This window comes from Symphodus melops, assembly GCF_947650265.1.
Source record: "Symphodus melops genome assembly, chromosome: 18".
Taxonomy (NCBI): domain Eukaryota; kingdom Metazoa; phylum Chordata; class Actinopteri; order Labriformes; family Labridae; genus Symphodus; species Symphodus melops.
In genome coordinates this window covers 20,505,178-20,525,728 of record NC_136708.1, presented here as the reverse complement: position 1 = coordinate 20,525,728, position 20,551 = coordinate 20,505,178, and the positions used below count along the sequence as shown (strand labels likewise).

General features: G+C 42.0%; 1 protein-coding gene across 2 annotated transcripts; it reads left to right on the top strand.

Moving 5' to 3' along the window:
• Positions 1–10,112: 10,112 nt before the first annotated feature.
• Positions 10,113–20,303, top strand: lipea (lipase, hormone-sensitive a). Of its 2 annotated transcripts, none has more exons than XM_079367855.1 (11): positions 10,113–10,216; positions 13,629–13,876; positions 14,615–14,899; positions 15,102–15,192; positions 15,305–15,441; positions 15,523–15,708; positions 15,972–16,124; positions 16,285–16,429; positions 17,151–17,378; positions 18,474–18,850; positions 19,385–20,303. In XM_079367855.1, exons 1-11 carry the CDS (start codon positions 10,153–10,155, stop codon positions 19,649–19,651), a joined length of 2,181 nt encoding a protein of 726 aa, XP_079223981.1. In that variant the 5' UTR covers positions 10,113–10,152; the 3' UTR covers positions 19,652–20,303. The 2 variants fall into 2 exon arrangements, with proteins under 2 accessions (XP_079223981.1, XP_079223982.1); XM_079367856.1 differs by lacking the exon at positions 10,113–10,216 and adding an exon at positions 10,299–10,384.
• Positions 20,304–20,551: the final 248 nt, after the last annotated feature.

The following is a 20,551-nucleotide window of genomic DNA, read 5'->3' as shown; positions in this document are numbered from 1 at the left end:
AATTCCTTGGTCTTGAAGTGAATAAAGTTTATCCTTGTAGGTGAACTGTCTGGCCCGCTGAGCCGTCAGACAATGTGGCACATTTCAGATCCCTCCTCTTTTATGAATAATTTGCTTCCTCTGTCTCACTAGCTTGTTTTAGTTTTACTACAAACTCGTGTTTCACGTCATCTTTTTATCTTTGTCCGTGACTTTGCGTCCTCCTTCCTCCCACAGCCTGTGGTCAGCAAGGGCGCAGTGAATTCAGAGGCTTGCAGAACCTTTGACTCACCCTCTTATACATCAAATATTTTCTCTATGGCCAAGGTTGTGAGTGTTTTGTTTTTAATGCACGTGTGTGTGTGTAGTGTTTCTCTTTGTGTGTGTGTGTGTGTGTGTGTGTGTGTGTGTGTGTGTGTGTGTGTGTGTTCACTTGCTTGAAAATTAAAGGAGTCACGGATGTCCAGGAAAGGTGTTCAGTTACTCAGTCACAGTCACCAGTCATACATTTGTTTGCCTTTTCTGGTCTCTTACTTAGCCACTCAAGTTTGTCATCTTTTCTGCATGTGTGCGTGCGTGTGTGTGTGTGTGTGTGTGTGCGTGTGCGTGTGTGGAGTAAGGGAGTTAGTGATGGAGCGGAGGTCATTTGATAGATGTTGAACGAATGCCTGCGAATGAATAATTTGTCTCACAGCTCAGTAATGATTGACGCCGACGTTACACAATCCTGGTTAAAGACTCTGTTTAAATAGGATGAGAAAACTGTCCTCTGGTTGTCCTTAACAAAACAAATACTTGATGAAATGCAGCTATGAACCAGTGATTAAGACAGCCTCCATGTATCTGTTCATTTCAGACCATTCTGACATTTCAGTTTATTCAATAATCAAAGATTCATCATTTGGACCGTTCTTTTTTTTCTTCTGTAAAATCTGTTTTAGGTCCTCTGTTTTCCCATCACAATAAGTCTTTTAAAGTTGTTTTCTTGAGCTCTTGACTTATTAATCTCGTTAATTGAAGATTTTTAAAAATAAAGTCATTTCATTATCTTTAAGATAACCAAACTTGAATTTCCCTCGGGATCAATAAAGTATCTATCTATCTATCTATCAAGCTTGTCGTCTCATGAAAACAGCATCATTTTCTCGGGAACCAGAAAACAAAATAAAAGTGTCTGACAACATGCTGCCATTGCAGGACGCTGTGGCTCAGTGGTAGAGACGGCACCCTGAACCGGAAGGTTGGTGGTTCAATCCCCAGCTCTGGCAGGGGGAAGACACCTGAGCCCAACTTGCTCACGCTGCTCTGTCTGTTGTGTATAATGGGATTAGTATCTTCTGATGGTCACTTTGCCCTCAGAGTTAAAAATGCACAATACAAGCTCATTTCCATTCATCATTGCTCACACGAATAAAAATCTGTCTTTTATATTTTTTTCCCGTACTTCTAAGACACTTAGGATGTAAATAAAAGTCAAGAGTTTGAGAAAACATCCAGAAATGATTAATTATCTTTGGTAAAACAGAGTAAATACACATGCAGGGATGTATTCCCGCATAGAGCTCCGACTGCAACATTGTTCAACACCGGCTTATTTCCGCTTGAAAAAAGAAGTCTGATACATGATGATACACTACAGAAGGAGAGAAAGAAGCCCAAGCTCAAAAGAGAAAAATGTTGGCTGAAAGAGAAAGTAAGAGAAGCATTGTTGGAGAGAAGAACGTTCCAGGTAAAACTAGCATAGCACAGGTCTTTATCATACCCGTGTTTTATACGGGTGTTGTGGCACACCCTTCGAAAGTTTAAGTGACTTGTGAAAAAGTGAACGGGTCTCTCGCTTCTTACAATTTGTGCACTCCCTCATACCACGAGGCTTGTTTCCATCTTGGGTCTGCAAGAGCAGAAACAAAGCTGTACCCTTTGTGGCCACTGAGGGAAATAAAAGCAAGGATTCTCATAAGCACCTCAGGGCATTCATCCTCAATCGTAATCAATGGGATTGAGTGTCACAGACAGGGTGGGGGAGTTGGATCTGTGCATGACTGATAAACAAACATATCTCTAAGAATAGATTTATCCGCATTGTGAAATAAACTCTGCTGCATTCCTTCTGTACATAACGTGTTGATTCTCATGAGCATTGATTCTATGAGCTTGTTCATTGTGACTTGATGGTTTTTGTTGTTTCCCCGGGCAACTGTCCCATCCTGTTTGAGCAGAACAAGGGACAATAGCCTCATTGGTAAGATGGACTCGAAACTTAAGCTCTCACGAAGGCACAGGTGTGAAACCAGTATCTCTCTACTCAGGGACAGAAATATCTGACGGTGCTCCTTTGATTATATAATCCCAAAATGTTGTTCAGAATCTGATGGTCATTTTGTTTGTTTCTGATGTAATCTTAATGCTGTAAATCATCCTTAAAGGAACTAGAATCCAGCTGCATGGTCGAGCATGATGTGCCCTGTTCGGGCCCTTATTAACTAATGACCTAATACATCTCACTTTACAGTGGCTTAACTTTAACTAATACCGATAAATCATTGCACATTTCTAACAGCTCCAAAGAAAGGTCAACTTCACGGTGAAAAGAAAAGTCATAAAAAGGTTGTGGCTGAGAGGCGAAGAGGTGTTCAGGGACCACAGGGAAAGATTGTTGTGTTATTGTTATGTGTCCCCATGTTGACAATCATCTATTACGACTCAATGATGATGTGACCTCAGACAGATTTCTGCAGTCATTATTTGACTGATGCTTTTAATACCCGTGATGTGGAATGAGTCAAACAACTAATAAAACTACATTTCAACATCTTCAAAACATTATGAGGCGGTGGTCGGTGGGGAGGTGTGTGGATTTGATACAAGAAAAAAAAACAACCCTGCATGATGTCAGAGCATGTCATGAACTGACTGAATCTACTGTCATCTTTTGTCTCTCTGATAACCTTTGAGAGGTGGAGCTGGCTCCAGGGCGGAGGAGAATGACACACTGACGATCAGGAAACGTAATGCGGTCAGTGTCCGCTCCTCTGTCGTCGCTAAATGACATCATCGCCTAATTTGCATAATTTCCATTAAGCATGCAATCGTAATTGACGCTGTTGAACAGAAATAGCGTAGTGGGAGAGACAAAAAGGGTGTGAAAAAGCAACCCTAAATATGATTATTGTTGAGTCTTGTTTTTTATCTTATTTTGTTGCCGTTGAATCAGGTCATCACTATTTGCTCACCAAGTCACCAAGAGGACACGGAAAGTTGCCAACTTAGCAACACTGAATGCAGCCATGTGGAGATTGTGCATCGGAGCCGTGCAGTATATATACCCCCCTCTCCCTCTTTCTCGAGGTGAATTCTCCTGATTATATCCTGCTGCGTTCTCAAATCAGCTCACTCGGACTTGTTGCATAAAAATGCTCGGGGGGCTGGCAGGAAAAACTCAAAGCAAAGTCAGAGAGAAAAATGTGACTGTGTGTCTATAAATACTGGTTTTAATGTTTGCCTTTCCAAAGAGCTTCTGCTTTTTTTTAAATCTTCTTCTGAGACACTTCAAACGGGAGACGACCAGGAAGTGTGTTGACTTTTGGTAAACGTGTCATTTTCAATTGTTTACTTTAAGAATATGTGTTGAAGAGATCATGCTTCCACTTCAATTATATCTAAATAACTTGAAGTTATATTTCCACCTTTCTAACACAAAAAAATAAATAGATAAAAAACTGTAACGGGGAAAACATTAGCTTAATTGAGTTCTTTACTGTTTTTAATCTAATTGCTTCTTGTGTAAATTTAGAGTCGGTGCAAACATAAGTGTAACATTTTCCACACAGATTAACGATAAAGTTGCCAAAACTGGCTTATCGAATGTTGCCACTGATGCCACTTTAGCTGGGTCACATTTCACTGTTTGGTTATTCAAAGAGTCATTTCCTGCTCCATAAACAGTCCCATATTTATGTTAGTTAATGTGTACACACACACACACACACACACACACACACATATAAGGGCGTGCACGTTAACTCATTGACATTGTCCACATTGCTGCAAACCATTTGCCTCTGTTGTGTATACATAAAGTGCTAATGATCACGCTGCAGGACAAGACAAGTACTTCATAAGGTGACTTCTTCTTAAACAGAGGTCGAGCTCTGTGTCGGTCTGATATATTTTCCTGTCTAATCCAATCATTTGAGGTTTAAAAACAGACATTTTACCTTTACAAACTACACAAACAAAAAGATATAAGTATAAGATTTAGATCTTCACAAGTGCCTGAAACCACAGTCGCAGAGTAGGTGACAAAGTGATAAACTGTTGAAGCTGAATCTTGTCTTTCAACGGCAACAATTTTTGATCAAGTCGCCGTCGCCCTGCAGCACCAGCATGACACCGAAACTAAGTGCTGTTTTGCGACAACTTCGCTATTCTGAGGCCTCTTCTCTCCTCCAGCGACACACCTCCAACCTCCTTTCCCTCAACGTTTGCACGAAGGAGTTTAGACCGAGCAGCAGCTGTAATTGCACGCGGCCTGCACTCTTCTTTTCTCAAGTCCTTGTCTGAAACAGCTTTAATACACAAGGGTGTGAGCCGGCCTCTCCGTCCATGTAAACATGATGTAAACACGGCTCTGACAACAACACAGTGTCGAGACTTGCACTTCACAGTCATTGTCAACAATCATTCCACAGAGAGATATTTACACGGGATAGATTGGATTTCTGCAATATTTATGTTTAAAATATCGCTCATACTTCCCGTGGAAGAAGATAAGCCGGCAAACTTGCCACGAAAAGTTCTAATTCATGACAACGATTTAAGCTGAAAAATAAAAATTGAATTTTACAGTGGGACAGAATCCACACTAACGTGTGTAAAAATATCACAATGGTAGGATTACAAGTGGAGTGGACAAGACTTGTTAGGACTCACTGAGCTTGCAGATCCAGGAGACCAGGATCCAGAGGGCCACTAAGTACGGTACAGAAACATGGGACCACTTCCAGCTCACAATAGGAAGCGTGGTGATGGGCGCTGAATGATGACCGCCTTCGTCGTGTCCAGAGTCTGAGCTCGAGGTGTCGTCGTGATCAGTGCTCGGGGAAGTTGAATGTCCGGCGTCTGCACTGTCGTGTCCAGAGTCTGAGCTCGAGGTGTCGTCGTGATCAGTGCTCGGGGAAGTTGCGTCTGCACTGTCGTGTTCGGTGTCTGAGCTGCATCTTGACACCATCAGGCACACGCAGAAGAAAAGTGCAAATCTCCAAGTAGCTGCCATGTTTTTGGAAAGCCGATACAACAAACTTATTCAGTCTGTTGGATCAAAGTTGAAGGTCCTGATCAGATCCTGTGAGACTGGTAGTCCTTCCCTGAGTCTCTCTCAGGTGACTTTCACTTCTTCCTACACGTCCACATCTTTATCACACCTGAGCACTGTGGCCTCCTCTTTGGCTCTCCACAGTGAATCACCCTTTTAGAGAGACTGAGGCTCAACCCATCCTGATGCAAGTCTGTAACCTCCCACTCTGCACCCAGATCAGCAAGTTTGGCAACTTGTCTCAATGGGAGATTTGATGCTCTGAAACTTTGAAGCTTTAAAAGCAGGGTTTCACTGTCTTTTTTTTATTAACTTATACAAAATACACTCAACGTAGAGGTTTCACGTTGAAATACTTTCAAGTCATTCAAACAAGTTTCAAGGAATTCTTTTTTTTTACTGACTGGGGGGATATGCCTTAAAATAATTATTTTACACCAATCTCTCTTTTTTTTTAATTTTAATTGAAAACCAACAAATGACAAATAAATGACTAGAAACACGTTTTGTTTTTATTTTATCAACGCAGTTCAACAAAAGCAAACTTAATGTTCCTATTGTGGTAAAAGTGCAAGCTGCACACTTATCTTTAAATGTGAAATCCTGATTTTCAGGGAAGAGCAGACTGACGGTGTAGTAAGTAATGGGGGTGGGGGGGAGTGGGTTGGCAGAGAGTTGATTGAAAGTTGTAGATTTACGTGATTGAAAATCCTGATTTTGTCACAAATACGAATCATTGATCAAATAGAATCGAGTCACGTCGGTGTGGCGCTCTCTGACAACTTTTGCCCAATATCGTGAAGAAACCATGTTTTTCTCAAAATGAGGTTCACATGCTAACTTGTGTCTGCTATACGGGAGCTCATACCATCGTTTGACACTCAGGTAGCTCAGGGTTAAATCTAACTTGTATGCTTATGGTATAATGGCTAATAATGAAATCCGCTGTGGAGAAAATGAATGTGAATTTTACTTCCTGAACCACACAATTGAGCTCTATGCAGATGATAAGCCGCTGTTTGATTGATATGTAGCTAAACATATCCGTGTATTTGACAGCGTGCAGAGTTTACCTGCATTTTTTCTGGTAATTATAAACAACAAATATTGGATGTCTAGGACTTCTGTATTTTTGTCTTGGTGGTATCAAATTAAGTATCAACTTCATTTGAATTTTACTAGAATCATATTGAATTTTTTGAAATCTGTTATTGTAACAACTCAAGTGTAGAATTTAAAAGACACGGACACAAACCAGGCAGGCAGACATTCAAAAGACACTATTGGTTGCATTGTGGGATATGTAGGATGAAGCATTGTGTACTGCGAGTGTGGGTATCTGTCTCTAGTATAGTCCCACAGCAGTCAAACTAAAGAAGTGTTGAACCATCAAAAGGAATGAGAGCTAAAAAAAAAAAAAATACAGGCTGTCATGGGAAGATTTGATCACATTTTTCTGAAGTATTTTAGAAGAAGACGAGCAAAATAAAGTATGAAAAATAAACAAGATGAACTGACACTTATCCCAGCTGGCTTTCACAGTCAAACACACCCATTATTAACCCTGTGGCCCTGATATAGTGTGTCTTCACTGTGTGAGCGTGTATCTCTTATGAAGTGAGTCCCCAGTTATACAAGAATAGGAAGTAAGTCTGACCCATTTGTCTCCCTCATTGGAGAGTAGCATCAGCTCCTCAAACATCCCCTCCTTTTCCTTTCTGCCACACTGAACAACAAAGGCTGTGTTGATCCTTCATGGCCACTATGCCTGTGTGTTTAGGTGACACAGACTTTTAAGTGAACCGTAGTTTGGACGTGCTGTTTCTTTTCCGTGAGTCGTCAGTCAAGATTTTTATCCCCTGATCGGCACGGTCACTTTGGTTAAAATTTAAACAGAGGTGTCAGCGCCCGTCACATCAAGGGGGAAATTGTTTAATTTACTTTATGTGCTCCATTCAAACTGTAGATAAGGCCATTGCATGATTATGACACATTGAGGAAAAGGGCTTTCCAGAAATCCAGTACTTTACAAAGAAACTAAAGAGTCACTGTACACAAAGTGGAGCTCTTTCCTTGTAACTTATTTCCTGATTTTCCTCTCATTAGCCGGAGAGATAGCAAGACATGGCCTTTTGTAATTTTAGAGAAGAAAGCCACTTCTTTACTATCATATTATTTCTGTATCTTGAAGGCAGGTCAAACGTGAATATCTGCATCAGAATTCACACGTGAAGCCCTTAAATGCCACAGATAAAATGACATAAATATATATCATATCCCTCCATTCTTGTGTCCTGGTTTTATGCTGGTAGTCTCCTCTGAGACACCAGCATGGGCTTCGTCCGAGCTGTTTGCACGGCAGCTCTATTGACAGTTTATGAGTAAACCCGCTGCATCAATTGTTACCCTGGTTTAGGTCTCTGACACCTGTATCAAAGGTCGATGATAATAAGAGGGTCTCCGTGAGGTTAACGGTCAACAAAGAAGCGCCCGTGGTTGTGACTTACTTGACCTTTAAAGTCGTGAATAAACAGGAAACCTGTAGGAATGAACCAGCTGGACCTCGAACCAGGGAGCCATGAGAGTTTGGGCGTAAATAAAAGAACGAAACTTCCCCAAATTGTGAAAGAAGCAAATAGTGGACTCTCCCAATGTACCCACCGAACGCCAAATGACAGCCCGCCTGTCCTCATTAAAAAGGATTTACAATGAGTGTATCATACACGGAAAAAGAAGACGAATTACGGGAAGAGTTACAACCCCAACAAATTAATCATTGAGCGTATTATTGAATCTACAGTGAAGATTAAACTCCATGTTGGTTTCTTCTGAAATCATAAAACCCTTAAAAAGAGACACATGAACAAAAAGATATAGAAAATACTTCATGTCCTCCATTCAAGCTGTAGATACATTAAGGATGTGCACAGGATAAGGGCTTTCCAGAAGCCACTGCACACAAAGTTGAGCGCTTTCCTTGTAACTTATTTCCTGATTCCTCATTATAACATTTTTTTTTCTCATAATTTATAAATGCCAACCTTGAATTTCGGACATGAGAAGAAAATGATGACCAGAAAAAATATAAGAAAGTTCTAGGTTTCTGGGGTGATTTGAGCCTAAATCTTATCATACCTGTTATTTTTTGTCTTTATTTCATACCTGTAATCTTCTCTGAGACATGAGGTTTGCATGTTCTCTCTGTGCATGTGTGGGTTCTTTCCAGGTATCCGGTAATCAGAATCTGCATCAGAAATAATCACACTTCTCTGTCATCCATTTTGCTGTTTGCTGGGTGTGTGCCCTGATTGACCTCTGAGATGTGCACAATATGATATTATTTATGTTACATAACAATAACAGGTTACTAAATCTAATCTAATGTAATAATTATGTGCGTCATACAGGGGAAATTGTAATAGGAATTATATCATAAAAGTTAAACAGTAAGACCATTTACTTAACTCACATAAGAGTCTAAGTCCAAATTATACTCCTGAAAAGATCCTCTGAACTTTAATTGACAGACTTCACATTTATGACGAGTAACACAAACACAAGCTGAAGTGACATTTTTACTGAACTGAACTTTGAAATCTTTTTTTTTTTGCTTTTTGGCAGATTTTTTATTTATTTATTTTTTGCCAAAATTGCAAGTTGAACAATTGTAATTTCTCCTATGTTATTATAAGTCTATTTTATAAGTCCTGGTGTAAAGCAGGATTTATAGCCAGAATGTTCTAAGCACTCAATTGAATGAATTATTATAACAAATTTGAAACATTTTATTGTGATTGTGATCATCGTTTATTTCCAATTGGTGAGGATCGGGCTGTTTGCCCCTGCGTCTGGTAATCTGACTGCCTGGGAAGCTGTGACTTGACAGAGATGGAACAAACTGGAAAACGTTCTGAGGTGGCGTATTCAACAGAATCCATTTGGATCAGGCCAGACCAGCAGATGAATCTATATCTGGTGAGACTCCAGACTTCAGAGCACCAGGTTCTTTTTTTTTGCTTTAATTGTAGAAATATGAAAGTGGATAGAGTCTGAAATCAGGGACAGAGAGAGTGTATATATTTTGTATTTTATCATATTAATTTCACTTAAGGTGATATTACATATTTCTTTTGGATATAAACATTTATCAAATATTTTACATTTAATGTACTCTCTTTCACATTTTCTATTTTAAGGTTTCTTTTTCTCCTGTCATGTTGCCACTGATGTTTTGTGTGAAGTACTTTGAGATGTGCCATATAAATAAACCTCATCCTGTAAGTAATCAGATGGCCACTAGAGACTCTCATAAACTCATGATCGTGAGTATGATCCTTTGAAAGCAAACCGCAAACTACAGAATATTGATTTCTGCTTATTTATGTTGACTTTCAGTAATAGGCACATAAAGTTATAAACGTATATTAGAGGATTCAAATGAGACTTTATAGAGTTAATTTTATATCATTACACGAGTCTTTCTAAAACTGTAATTGCAAACACCAAAAAAATGGCAATTGCTTGGTGTGGCAATGAAAACCTTGACATTATGATTGTAAAAGCAAAGATGAGCAAGATTTTATTGATTTGCAGCTTATACGAACGAGACGAAATCACAAAATGGTATTTAAAGTAAAGTTGTTGTTACATTACTTTCGATAAAATTTGACTAAATATTAAATGTCGTAATATAAAACATTTAATAATGTACTGCCGCAGATTAAAATAAAAAATGAAAAACTGGTACATTTTCTCTATGAACATCATGTATTTGTTTTGCCCTCTGTGTGATACTTTCTGTTTTTCCTACCTGTTGATTCAAGCCCACGGGCACGCGCAGCGCCTCGAGCTCCACTCACATGACGTTACCCAGCATTCTGCGTGCGCGCGGACAGAGAACATCAAGGAAGAGGATGCGGCTCGGTAAGTGAGGCGGTGTTGTGACTCGATACAAAGTCACACGACGTGCCAACTTATGTGTCGTGTTTTTTTTGTCACAGTCTTACTGTCACCTCACGGAGTGTCGTGTCAGCGTTGATTTGAAATCGTTTTCCAGCGTGTTTTTACGCACGAGTGAAACCGAAAGAAAAGGTGTGAGCGTCCGCTGAGCTGCCATAACTTTACTCCCATTATGCCCATATCCGGAAATGAAGTTTATTTACATGTATGTAGACGAGCTAAAGATAGATAAACAATACTCTGAAAAGCCGACATCTGTGCTGGAAAGTGACGTCAGTGTCGGAGTGTGACACATTTATATGTTCAGTCTCCATAGAGCACAGCCACCTCTAAATCCCCTCTGATGAACACCATTGATTGCTTGATAATAATCAGCAGTTGGCTGGGAGTAAACCCACTTGTTTGGGCAGCACAGGAGAGTCTGATGACAGGCGACGTCATTTATCAGCTGTGTTGGTTTAAAGGCCAGCCGAGGGGAAGCCCAGGGGTTGATGTTTGGTAAACAGTGTTGTTGAGCTTGAGACACAAAGGGGGTTGAAGTCCTTGTTAAAGCTAAAAGATGCTGAAAATAAGACAAAGTGTATTTGACTGAACTATAACTAAGAGTATGTTCAGGGGCGCTGCTCGGGGCCCCAGATTAGTTGGGGACTCAAAATGTGCCAAATTGGCAATGACAGTATAGAAAGCCTTCCTAAGGGGGGGGGGGGGGGCATCTGACAACATTCACTGTTGTTGCCCTTTAGCTCTCCGGGGCCAAATCCTTTATAGGGAGGGTTAGCGAAACAAAAACATGGTCCTTCCTAATTTTAAGCAACAATTACAGAATTTTATTTTACACCTAATACTTAGCATTACCTCTAAAGACATTTGATTTTCCCTTGCTTTAGTAAAATGCAGCCCCCCCCCCCCCCTCCCCCCCCCCCCCCCTCCCCCTCCCCCTTCCTAAAATGATGTGAGCCTTTTGTTTTGTAATGTCAGTGACGTAAGCGGGCTCAGTGAACTTAACTGTCCTGCCAGTTGTGTCACAATCAGTGCAGCCCTTCAGGTCCTGCAGAGTTTGGATGTAAGAACCAAACAAAGGTGGAAAAGAGGGTGTTGGCTCCAGCATGTGACCCCAACATGAACTTGTTTAGGAACTTATTTGATCTGAAGGCAGATGAGGGGCCAGACACAGGGAGCTAATGCTAGCCAGGAGGATAGCGCTAACAGTGCTGATCAACCTGTGCATACGTTGATTTTAATCAGGTTCACTGCTTCGCCATGTCTGCGGGCTTGGCCTGGACATGGCACCCATTCAACTTAATGTCCATAGTAAAAGAAAACAAACTCTTCCTCCCAGTGAGATCTTTAAAAAGAAGGAAACATGTTGGGAGTAGCAAAAAGAACTGTGTGTGCCTGGTTTAGCTTGTTCCTCTCTATTAAAGACATCTATTGTTGTCCAACACTGCTGCATTCATAATCCCCTTAAAAGTGTTTTTTTTAATTTTTTTTTACAGCTGTGTGGCAAATAACCAGTTTGCCCAGCAGATTTAAGAAAAATAAATCATTTCCATCTTCTTTAGCTAAGTCACGATCTCTCCGAGACAGACAGCGAAGGTTGGATCGAAGAATACGTTAGCATGTTGTTGCTTTGCGTCGTTTCAGGAGATTTTTTTTACAAATGTAGCCTCTCTGGTGGAAAACCATGTTCAATTCAACACAGTCAAGTGTTCAGCATTTTTTTTTAAACATTTTTTTTTTTTAGCAACGTCATGAAGTGTTTTAAAACTAGAAAAATAACTTAAAAAACGTGAAAGACTGAAATGAATCAGCTCAAAGTGGAATAACTGAAATCAAATACAGAGATTGTTGCATCAAGTTAAAAATCGATCCGAGTGGTAAGAGATAAATGTGGCTGATGTTTTTATTTACAGTTGAAGTCCAGTCACTGAGCTCGACAAGGAATTCAAAGCACAAAGAAAAATCCTTTCTCATGTGGTTTATCTGTGGTCACCTTCAGAAAAGTATTGATTTATCAGACCTCTGTGTCCTCTGTGTTGATGCTCGAGGTTTCACATCAGATTACCTGAGGACGAGCTTCCAGTTTATCACAGATTAACCGTGTGTTTTTGATCAGTGATCGTGGTTATGTGCAGATCAACATGACACTCGGACGACGGAGCAGAAATAGAAAAACACAATCAGCCGGTGCGTGCGTGTGTGTGCGTGTGTGTGCGTGTGTTTGTGTGTGTGTGTGTGTGTGTGTGTGTGTGTGCGTGTGCGTGTGTGTAATCATTCCTGCTTATTCCAAACACACATGTCACACTGTCTCTGCTGAATACTGAAACATGAACAGCATGGAGCTTATAGCTTGACATTTATGAACATGAGGGAGTTGAACAGTCGGCACCTCGGGCTTATATGTGGTGAAGTCATGTGATTTAAGATCTTGATTAGAAGTGATTAGGGTGTAGTAAAATGTGATCTTACAGTAGGAGGAACATCTGTGCAGGGTTCAGGACAGATCGACGCTGCAGGCCTTTACTGTGACCGTTGATCGACAAAGTCTCAAGTATAACGTTTAAAAAAAAGAACTTTTCCTCACTCCTCCTCCTCCTCGCCAGCGGCCCGAACATGTGATGTTGATGTCTGTGTCTAAACGCCCTGAACAGATCCTCCTTCTTTCTGGAGAGCCAGAGTTCGTCCCCACATGTTTCCCAAAGCTTCAGAAACACAGCCAGCGTTTTTAACCCAGCTCCTTTGACGAGGTGACGCGGACAAAAACAACAACAAAAACAAGTTCTTGGAGGTTTTAAAAGAACACCTGATTCACGATGCATTTGTCCTGTGACTCCTCTGCTCCTCTCTGTTTGAGATTGCTGGAACTAATGAGTCGTTCTGCTTCCTCCTGGTGCCGCAGACTTTAGAGCAGCTTCCTCCTGATGTTGAACTCAGACTCACTTTTCGAGCGTGCGTCCGCTTCCATGTTTGCGTTTAAGTTCTCTCACGGTGTGTGTGATTAAGATAACAGCTCACCTGGGCCTCATCTTTAAACCAACAGGCCAGTGGTTTAAGGTTGATTTATCGAGATAGAAACGACCAACCAATCCACGCCCTCCGACATGTTGTCTGGCGTGATGTTTGTATTGGTTTCTAGTATTTGAGGTGTTGCTGTCGGCTCGTCTTGGCCTGGTTTTAAACGTTATCCTCTGACTGTGCTTAGACTTCAACCCTTGACAGATAACAAGAGGATTCTCAATCCGAGCAGGAGATGAGCTCATCATTCTCATACGGCCCGAGGCCGATGCTTTCTGATCTGTGACATGCTCGCTGATCTCATGGCGTTCCGAGTGTGGAGATAAAGAGCCTCGTCTTCCTCTCTCCTGTCCTCTCCCAGACTCAGATATGGACTACAAGCTTGTGTTCGCCGCCCTGGAGACGGTGTGCGAGGACAACATTTCTGTCCTGGGTGGACCATCTCACGTGCCGTACGGCGCTGTAGCTACGCGCCTGGTCACTTGTATGAAACAAATCCAGGAGCACGGTCGAGTCCTGGAGCCTGTGGTCGCCGGCTTCACGGCCGTCTACCACAATTATGACTTTGACGAGCAGACGCCTGGGAATGGTTACCGCACACTCGTCAAGGTAAGACTGATCCCTCTGACTCATCTCTGCTGATTAATACGCTCTGTGTTTTTAGATTGAAGCTGTAAAGACATAAAATCAGCTTCTTGTTTTTTAACAGTATCAAAAGTGTTGTTGGGATTTAACTGTTGGATAAAAAAGAATTGCATCATGTTTCATGTAGACAAAAAAAAACATTCAAAAGACACAAAGAAAGAGATGTAAAGATTGCCTCATTTTTTACTCTGCAGATTAAATCTGTCACACATAAAATCATCGTTTCAGGTTTTAGAGTTTTAAAAACAGTTTCACGGAGTGCAGTGAGCGCCTGATGTGAAATGAACTGTGACGTTCATACAGCTGGTTGGCTGATCGCTGCACTTAAGGCGGCTCTTTTTACTGCCACATCTTTAAATATCTGTCTGTTCTGATTGGCAGCTCCTCGCTTCCTAGAGATCCAGACAGTGTCCCTTTTTGGTCACTTCGACAGGTGTCAGCCATCTTTCTTTTTTTTCTTCTTTTTTCTGGTCTTTTGGGGGCACACTCACACCAGGCAGTCTGCATCGTGCCTTAGCAAGCCCCCCCCCCCCCCCCCCCCCCCCCCCAAAAAAAAACCCAACAAGTCGAGTTAGTTTGACTGGTGCGAGTGCTCCAATCCATGCTAAAGCACGGTGCACGATTAGAATCACACACACTGACTGGGCCGAGTGTGAGTGTGAGTTTGTTTACTTCAAACGATCCTGCTCCTCTTTTCTTCAGGTCTTGCTCTCTTGCCTTTTGCACATCATTCACAAAGGCCGCTACATCGCCTCCAACTACAACAGTACCTTCTTCAGGGCGGACCACAATGCCTCTGAGCTGGAAGCGTACTGCAGCGCTCTCTGCCAGCTGCGCGCCCTGCTCCACCTCGCCCAGCGTCTGATCAACGACAACGCTTGTGGGCAGCTGAACTCCTTCCAGGACGGCGACCTGAGCCGCAGGTTCGTGAGTGAATACAGCTCCATGCACAAAGCCTGCTTCTACGGCCGCTGCCTCGGCTTCCAGGTCAGCTGCACAACACCGACCCACTTCTTCACTTTTTGATTTTGATTTTGATCATTGGAGTTTGTTTCCTCAAGTTTGATTCAGTAACTTCTCGGGGGAGCAAAACTGTTGATGGTGTTGGAAGCCGGTTGAGCATCCTCCATCCAGTCCCAAACTTTTATGAACTGTCCGTTGTTTTGTTTTTGTTTACTCTGTTTCACAGTACGCGCCGGCTCTGCGTCCATTCTTACAGACGATCGTCATAAGCATGGTGTCGTACGGAGAGACGTATAGCAAACAGCAGCCTGGTTTTGGTAAGTCTCATATTTTGTCTTTGTGACGTCGGGGTTTTGAAGGCGGTACCGGTTGTGTCCTTCTCAGCTGTGTTTATGTTTGAGATCTTTCTTGCTTCTCCGGGTATGGCAGCTCTTTCTCTTCTCACGTCGGGGAAGTACGTCATCGATCCAGAGCTTCGAGGGGCGGAGTTTGAACGCATTACACAAAACCTGGACATGCAGTTCTGGAAGTCTTTCTGGAACATCACAGAGTCCAACCTTCTTTCAGTAGGTCGAGTCAATTATTCTTTAAGTAAGTGTTGTTTTCATGTTCACGCAGCTCAATGCCCTGCTGCTCTCTCTTCACAGGGCTTCAGCAGAATAGGCTCCATCCCAGTGCAGGTGAACTTCACCCTGACTGTGCCTCCTGAAACGCTGCACCTCCCGCTGGCCTCAGACCCCAGCCTCATGGCCACTGTGTCCCCTCCGTTAGCCCACTGGGGCCCCGGGCCAGTCCACATGCGTCTCATCTCTTACGAGATTCGAGAAGGACAGGTGAGGCGTCAGTCTCTGAAAGACTTAAAATGAAGTGTGAAACGAATCAATCAGCCGATCACTTATCCAAGACATTTAAGATAGAATACAAATGTATTGAATATGTTGTTGCCTTTTAGTCTAAAGATTAAAAAACACTTGAGGATTGAAAACATCGATCGTAAACATGTCGTAGAAAATACGTTAACTTTCTTTCTTTTTATCAAACGTCCCCTCATTTTAATCTGTCTTACTTCTCCATTTCCTCCCGTCTTACTTCATAGGACAGTGAAGAGCTGCTGGCTTTGTCTCGTAGCGACGCTCGTCCCATCACTGCGTCCCAACTCCCCTGGGTGCAGAAGCAGCCTCTCTCCCCCTGGCTCGTCCTCCACATCCATGGAGGGGGCTTCGTGGCCCAGACCTCCAAATCCCATGAGGTGACGCACAGAGGGCTGCTCTCACTGCTGAGTGCAGGGGGACTTCTTATGTCGTATGATTAATACAATAATGGAACTGATGTTACTCAGCACCAGTATTTTAGCATGGTCTGCTAAAGCATCACAGATATTTCCCTTCCTCTCCCTCTGTGTGATGCAGAACTATCTCCGGACCTGGTCCAAGGAGCTGAACGCTCCGATCCTCTCTGTTGACTATTCTCTGTCACCTGAAGCGCCTTTCCCCAGAGCTCTGGAGGAATGTTTCTACGCCTACTGCTGGGCTCTGAAGAACTGCCACCTGCTGGGTGAGTGCATGACCCAACGCTCAGACAACACAAGCAGGGGTTGCAAGTTAGAAACCCAACCAAAACAAACTCGTAGCGTGTGAGAGAAGCAAAAATATTGCTGGTAATTAAATCGACCCCAAACAGTTGTGGCTTTATTTTACTGTATGTTGGTGACAGTGTTTCACCAGTATTGACATTTTACCTACAATGTTGTTTTTAAGTATCTCTATTTGTTGTCATTCTTCCGACTGACGTTACTTTTTATTGATGTGATTCTACTGCAACATGTTATTGAGCAAAATGCTGATGTTCATTATGTGCCAATATATTGACACAAGTCACCAGACGGCTGTATGTGTGAGTCACCAGAGGAGACTCTGTACATGATGATGCATGCAAACACTCAGTGTTCCCTTTGATAACACGTGTACACCGTGTACCAGACACTGTGATGTCAATTGACCGTAAACGTTTTCAGATACGGCAGAGCAGGAACAAAATAAAGTGAAATGTACAGATTTTGAAAAGATGGGATTAAAGTTGTTTTATTGATTATGTAGATTGTTGTTTTTATTCGTCTGTAAGGCGACCTTGAGTGTCATGAAAGGCGCCTATAAATAAAATGTATTATTATTATGATTTAGATTGTGTTTTTGGAGATTATATTGAATTAAAGAACACATGGTGTTTCCGGCTGGCTGTGCAGATGATAAAGACTTTCCCTCTCCTTGTTTCTCAGGCTCAACAGCAGAGCGTGTGTGTCTGGCAGGCGACAGCGCAGGAGGAAACCTCTGCATCACCGTGTCCATGAAGGCCATGTCCTGCGGCATCCGAGTCCCTGACGGTATTATGGCCGCCTACCCCGCCACCTTGCTCACCACAGATGCCTCGCCCTCCCGCCTGCTCACGCTCATCGACACTCTGCTGCCTCTCGGTGTTCTCGCGAAATGCATCAATGCCTATGCAGGTATGCTGGAGTACAGTTTGTGCATGAAGTTGGATGTGGTTTTTCACGACTCATTTAACACAGGAGAACACTCCAGCGCCACTTAATATATAAACAGAGTCCAAGAGGGGGATTTATGTATGAACTGAAGGAGGTGGAAAATTTACATTAAAGCTTCTGCTGTAAATATTTTTGTATGTAATATTTATTCTCATTTTAATAACCTTTTTTGCTTCAGGTTTGGCTGTTAATATTGATATGAATCCTCGCCACTTACCATAAACAATCTAACGCTGCTGTGACGCACGGTCCACTTTTAAATCTGGTTCAAATGAAGAATGTTGTTCAATGACATTCAAGGGGAAAATAGAAAGTCCTTGAGGGCACGCCATTAAACCCTTCCATGTGATTCCATTTTAATGGCAGCTTGTCGCCATGACAACTTTATACATGCAGCAGCAGAAACCAATAATAAGGTTTTATTTAGGGGCTCGCCTTGAAGACACTGAAGTTGAATGTTTCAGCAGCTAATGATTTAAAGGTTTCTATTAAATCGTCTTTTAATTCTGAGTTTTAGCCACCATTGTTTCGCTGTCTATATCCACTCAGGTAGGAAATTATTCTTTGCTACTGGGACTGACTGAGCTTCAATACATGACCCCAACTTACAACAAGTGCTTTGATGCTAACGAGCTTGTTAATTCTACCATGTAGCGTTTGTGAAATCCATTCTCGTCATAGATGGTTTAAAACAGTCAACATATTGTAAATGTTATCTGTAACCTAATCTTTCAGTCAAATCAGGCACGTCCCTGCGTGTGCATAACGGATTTATACAGCAGAGTTATAATGAACATTTTTATTTCTGATGTGAAGATTTTAACATGGGTTTTAATGCGACTTCTTTCACGGGTTTTTGCAGCCTGCCCCAAGTGGACACTCGAGGAACTGCAGATTTGTTTGCACTTCTGTATTGGCTTCATTTTTCATCACTAGAGTTTGCGACTTGTGTAAAGTGTGTAAAATTAAGTGGATATCAAAAAACGTCACAATCAACGTCCCAATAATCTCACAAGATGAATTTGATCAGCCCTTGTCCTGTTACCTTCCTCCTAGGTACAGACTGTCGGACGGTGCAGCCTGCATTGGAGAGCAGCAGCCTGAGCACTCTGGGTAGAGAAACCGCGGTGCTGCTCAGTGATCTCACCCAGGGAGCCTCCAACTGGATCCAGTCTTTCCTGGACCCGGGGCGGACTTTAGGTGGAGCCCGTTCTCTGTCGTCATCATCACAGAAGACGAATGGGACGTCTGCTCACGGCTCCAAACAGAACTGTGGAGACCACGTGGAGTATCCAGAGGGCTTTCAGCCGCTGCGATCAGAATGCCTGGCTTTCGTTGACCCTACATCCTGCCCCATCATCAAGAACCCCTTTGTATCACCTCTGCTAGCTCCAAACAATCTGCTGAGAGGGCTGCCACCTGTACACATAGTGGTGAGAGGGGGGAGAGGAACTGAGGATGTGGTTTCTGTAACATCTTGAATTAACTTATTTACATTCTTCATTCCATTCTAAGTGTGTATATAAAAATATATATAAGATTGATATTAATAAAATAAAAAAATAATTTTTTTTAATAAAGTATGTATATAAAATAGATAAAATAAATATAAATTAAATTTAAAAAATCACAGGGACAAGTTTAGCTCCACTGGGTTATTTCACAGCGACATCTTGAATTAGCTGATGAGTTTTGTTTCAAGTATTTTGGAACTCTTACAGAGTTGATATTGGCTAATTTCATGAGCTCATCTGCATATGTTGGCCAATACATTGCAAAGAATTACAGCACAGATAAAAGTGTACAGCCATTTGGGAGCAGTGTTTTCGAAACATAGTTTGATCACCAGAGATCACTGTAGCTACAGTATCTACGTACCCACATATCCTTCACGTTTGCTTGTTTTGCGGCTCTTGGTGTTTGTCCTTTCAGTCCTAATCTCCTCATTCCTCCATGTCGCCTCACAGGCCTCTGCTCTGGATGCCTTGCTGGACGACTCTGTGATGTTTGCCAAGAAGCTGCGGGACATGGGCCAGCCTGTGAATCTCACGGTGGTGGAGGATCTCCCTCACGGCTTCCTCAGCCTTACACAGCTCTCCAAGGAGACGGATGCCGCTTCAGCAGTCTGTTTGGAGCAAATTAGGAAGATTTTTCAGGCAGAAAACCCGACGCCTTCCCCTCACAGACGGACTAATCTGCAAGAGTCCTCCATGAGTACAAATCATTCAGGATGATTAATAAGGCAGGCTGAGGACTGTTTTTGTTCGTGGATGAGAAAGAGATGTTGTATGAGATGCAATAAATGAAGAAAAAGGACAAAAAAAGTCAGGAGGAATTAAAAGGATTCAACAAAGACTGTAAATCGGGGGAAGCTTAATGAGGCTGCACTTAGTAGCACTTCAGCAGCAATAATTAAAAGACATTAAAACTTTACCATAACCAGCTCTAACAGTATTTTTCTACCTATAAATACAGCTCAAATCCCAGTTAGATGTTTATTGATGGTTTCAGCCCATGCAGTCTGAACAGCATGTCAGTGGTGGGAGCTGTGGTGCCTTGAATTCAAAGTACTGCTGTATTTAAGTCATACATGACAAAAAGCTTTGCCTTCGTCAAACAAACAGACCAAGATCAAAGGTTTACTTTCATAGGAATATAAACTGATGCACTGTGTTCTTATTGTTTTATTTGGTATTAATCTGTAACTTGGCTTTGCCAGTTTGACATTTGTTTACAATGTAGGCTTTTACCTTCTGTTTACCAGCAGTGTGTAAATGCTGGCGTTCAAGTATCTTGTGTTACTGTAAATTAATGATGAGCTTTTCTTAATATAACTATTTCTCACTGTTATGTTTTAAGTCTGAATTAAATCAACAAACAAAAAGGCCTCTTTGTGTCACTTCATCTCTTGGCACAGTTCACACTTTATACCCTTAACATTAAACTTATCTGCTGAATCTCGCTCGGTGTCAAATTATTTATTTAGACTTTAGAACTGAGATTGTAACAATAATTTTCCTGCACCCATCCATCCGTTAATTCGATTACCATGTCAGCTAACCGCAGTAGAAGGATGATGATCAAAGTTTCTCTTTTGAAAGGCACACTAAGGTCAGGACTGCAAATGCTCCTGA

Excerpts from the sequence above, each read along its gene's own strand:
- lipea (XM_079367855.1), top strand. The coding sequence starts at position 10,153 with ATGACGTTACCCAGCATTCTGCGTGCGCGCGGACAGAGAACATCAAGG. Across the intron at positions 15,442-15,522 it reads CAGAGTCCAACCTTCTTTCA|GGCTTCAGCAGAATAGGCTC; the intron begins GTAGGTCGAGTC and ends CTCTCTTCACAG. Across the intron at positions 18,851-19,384 it reads TGCCACCTGTACACATAGTG|GCCTCTGCTCTGGATGCCTT; the intron begins GTGAGAGGGGGG and ends GTCGCCTCACAG.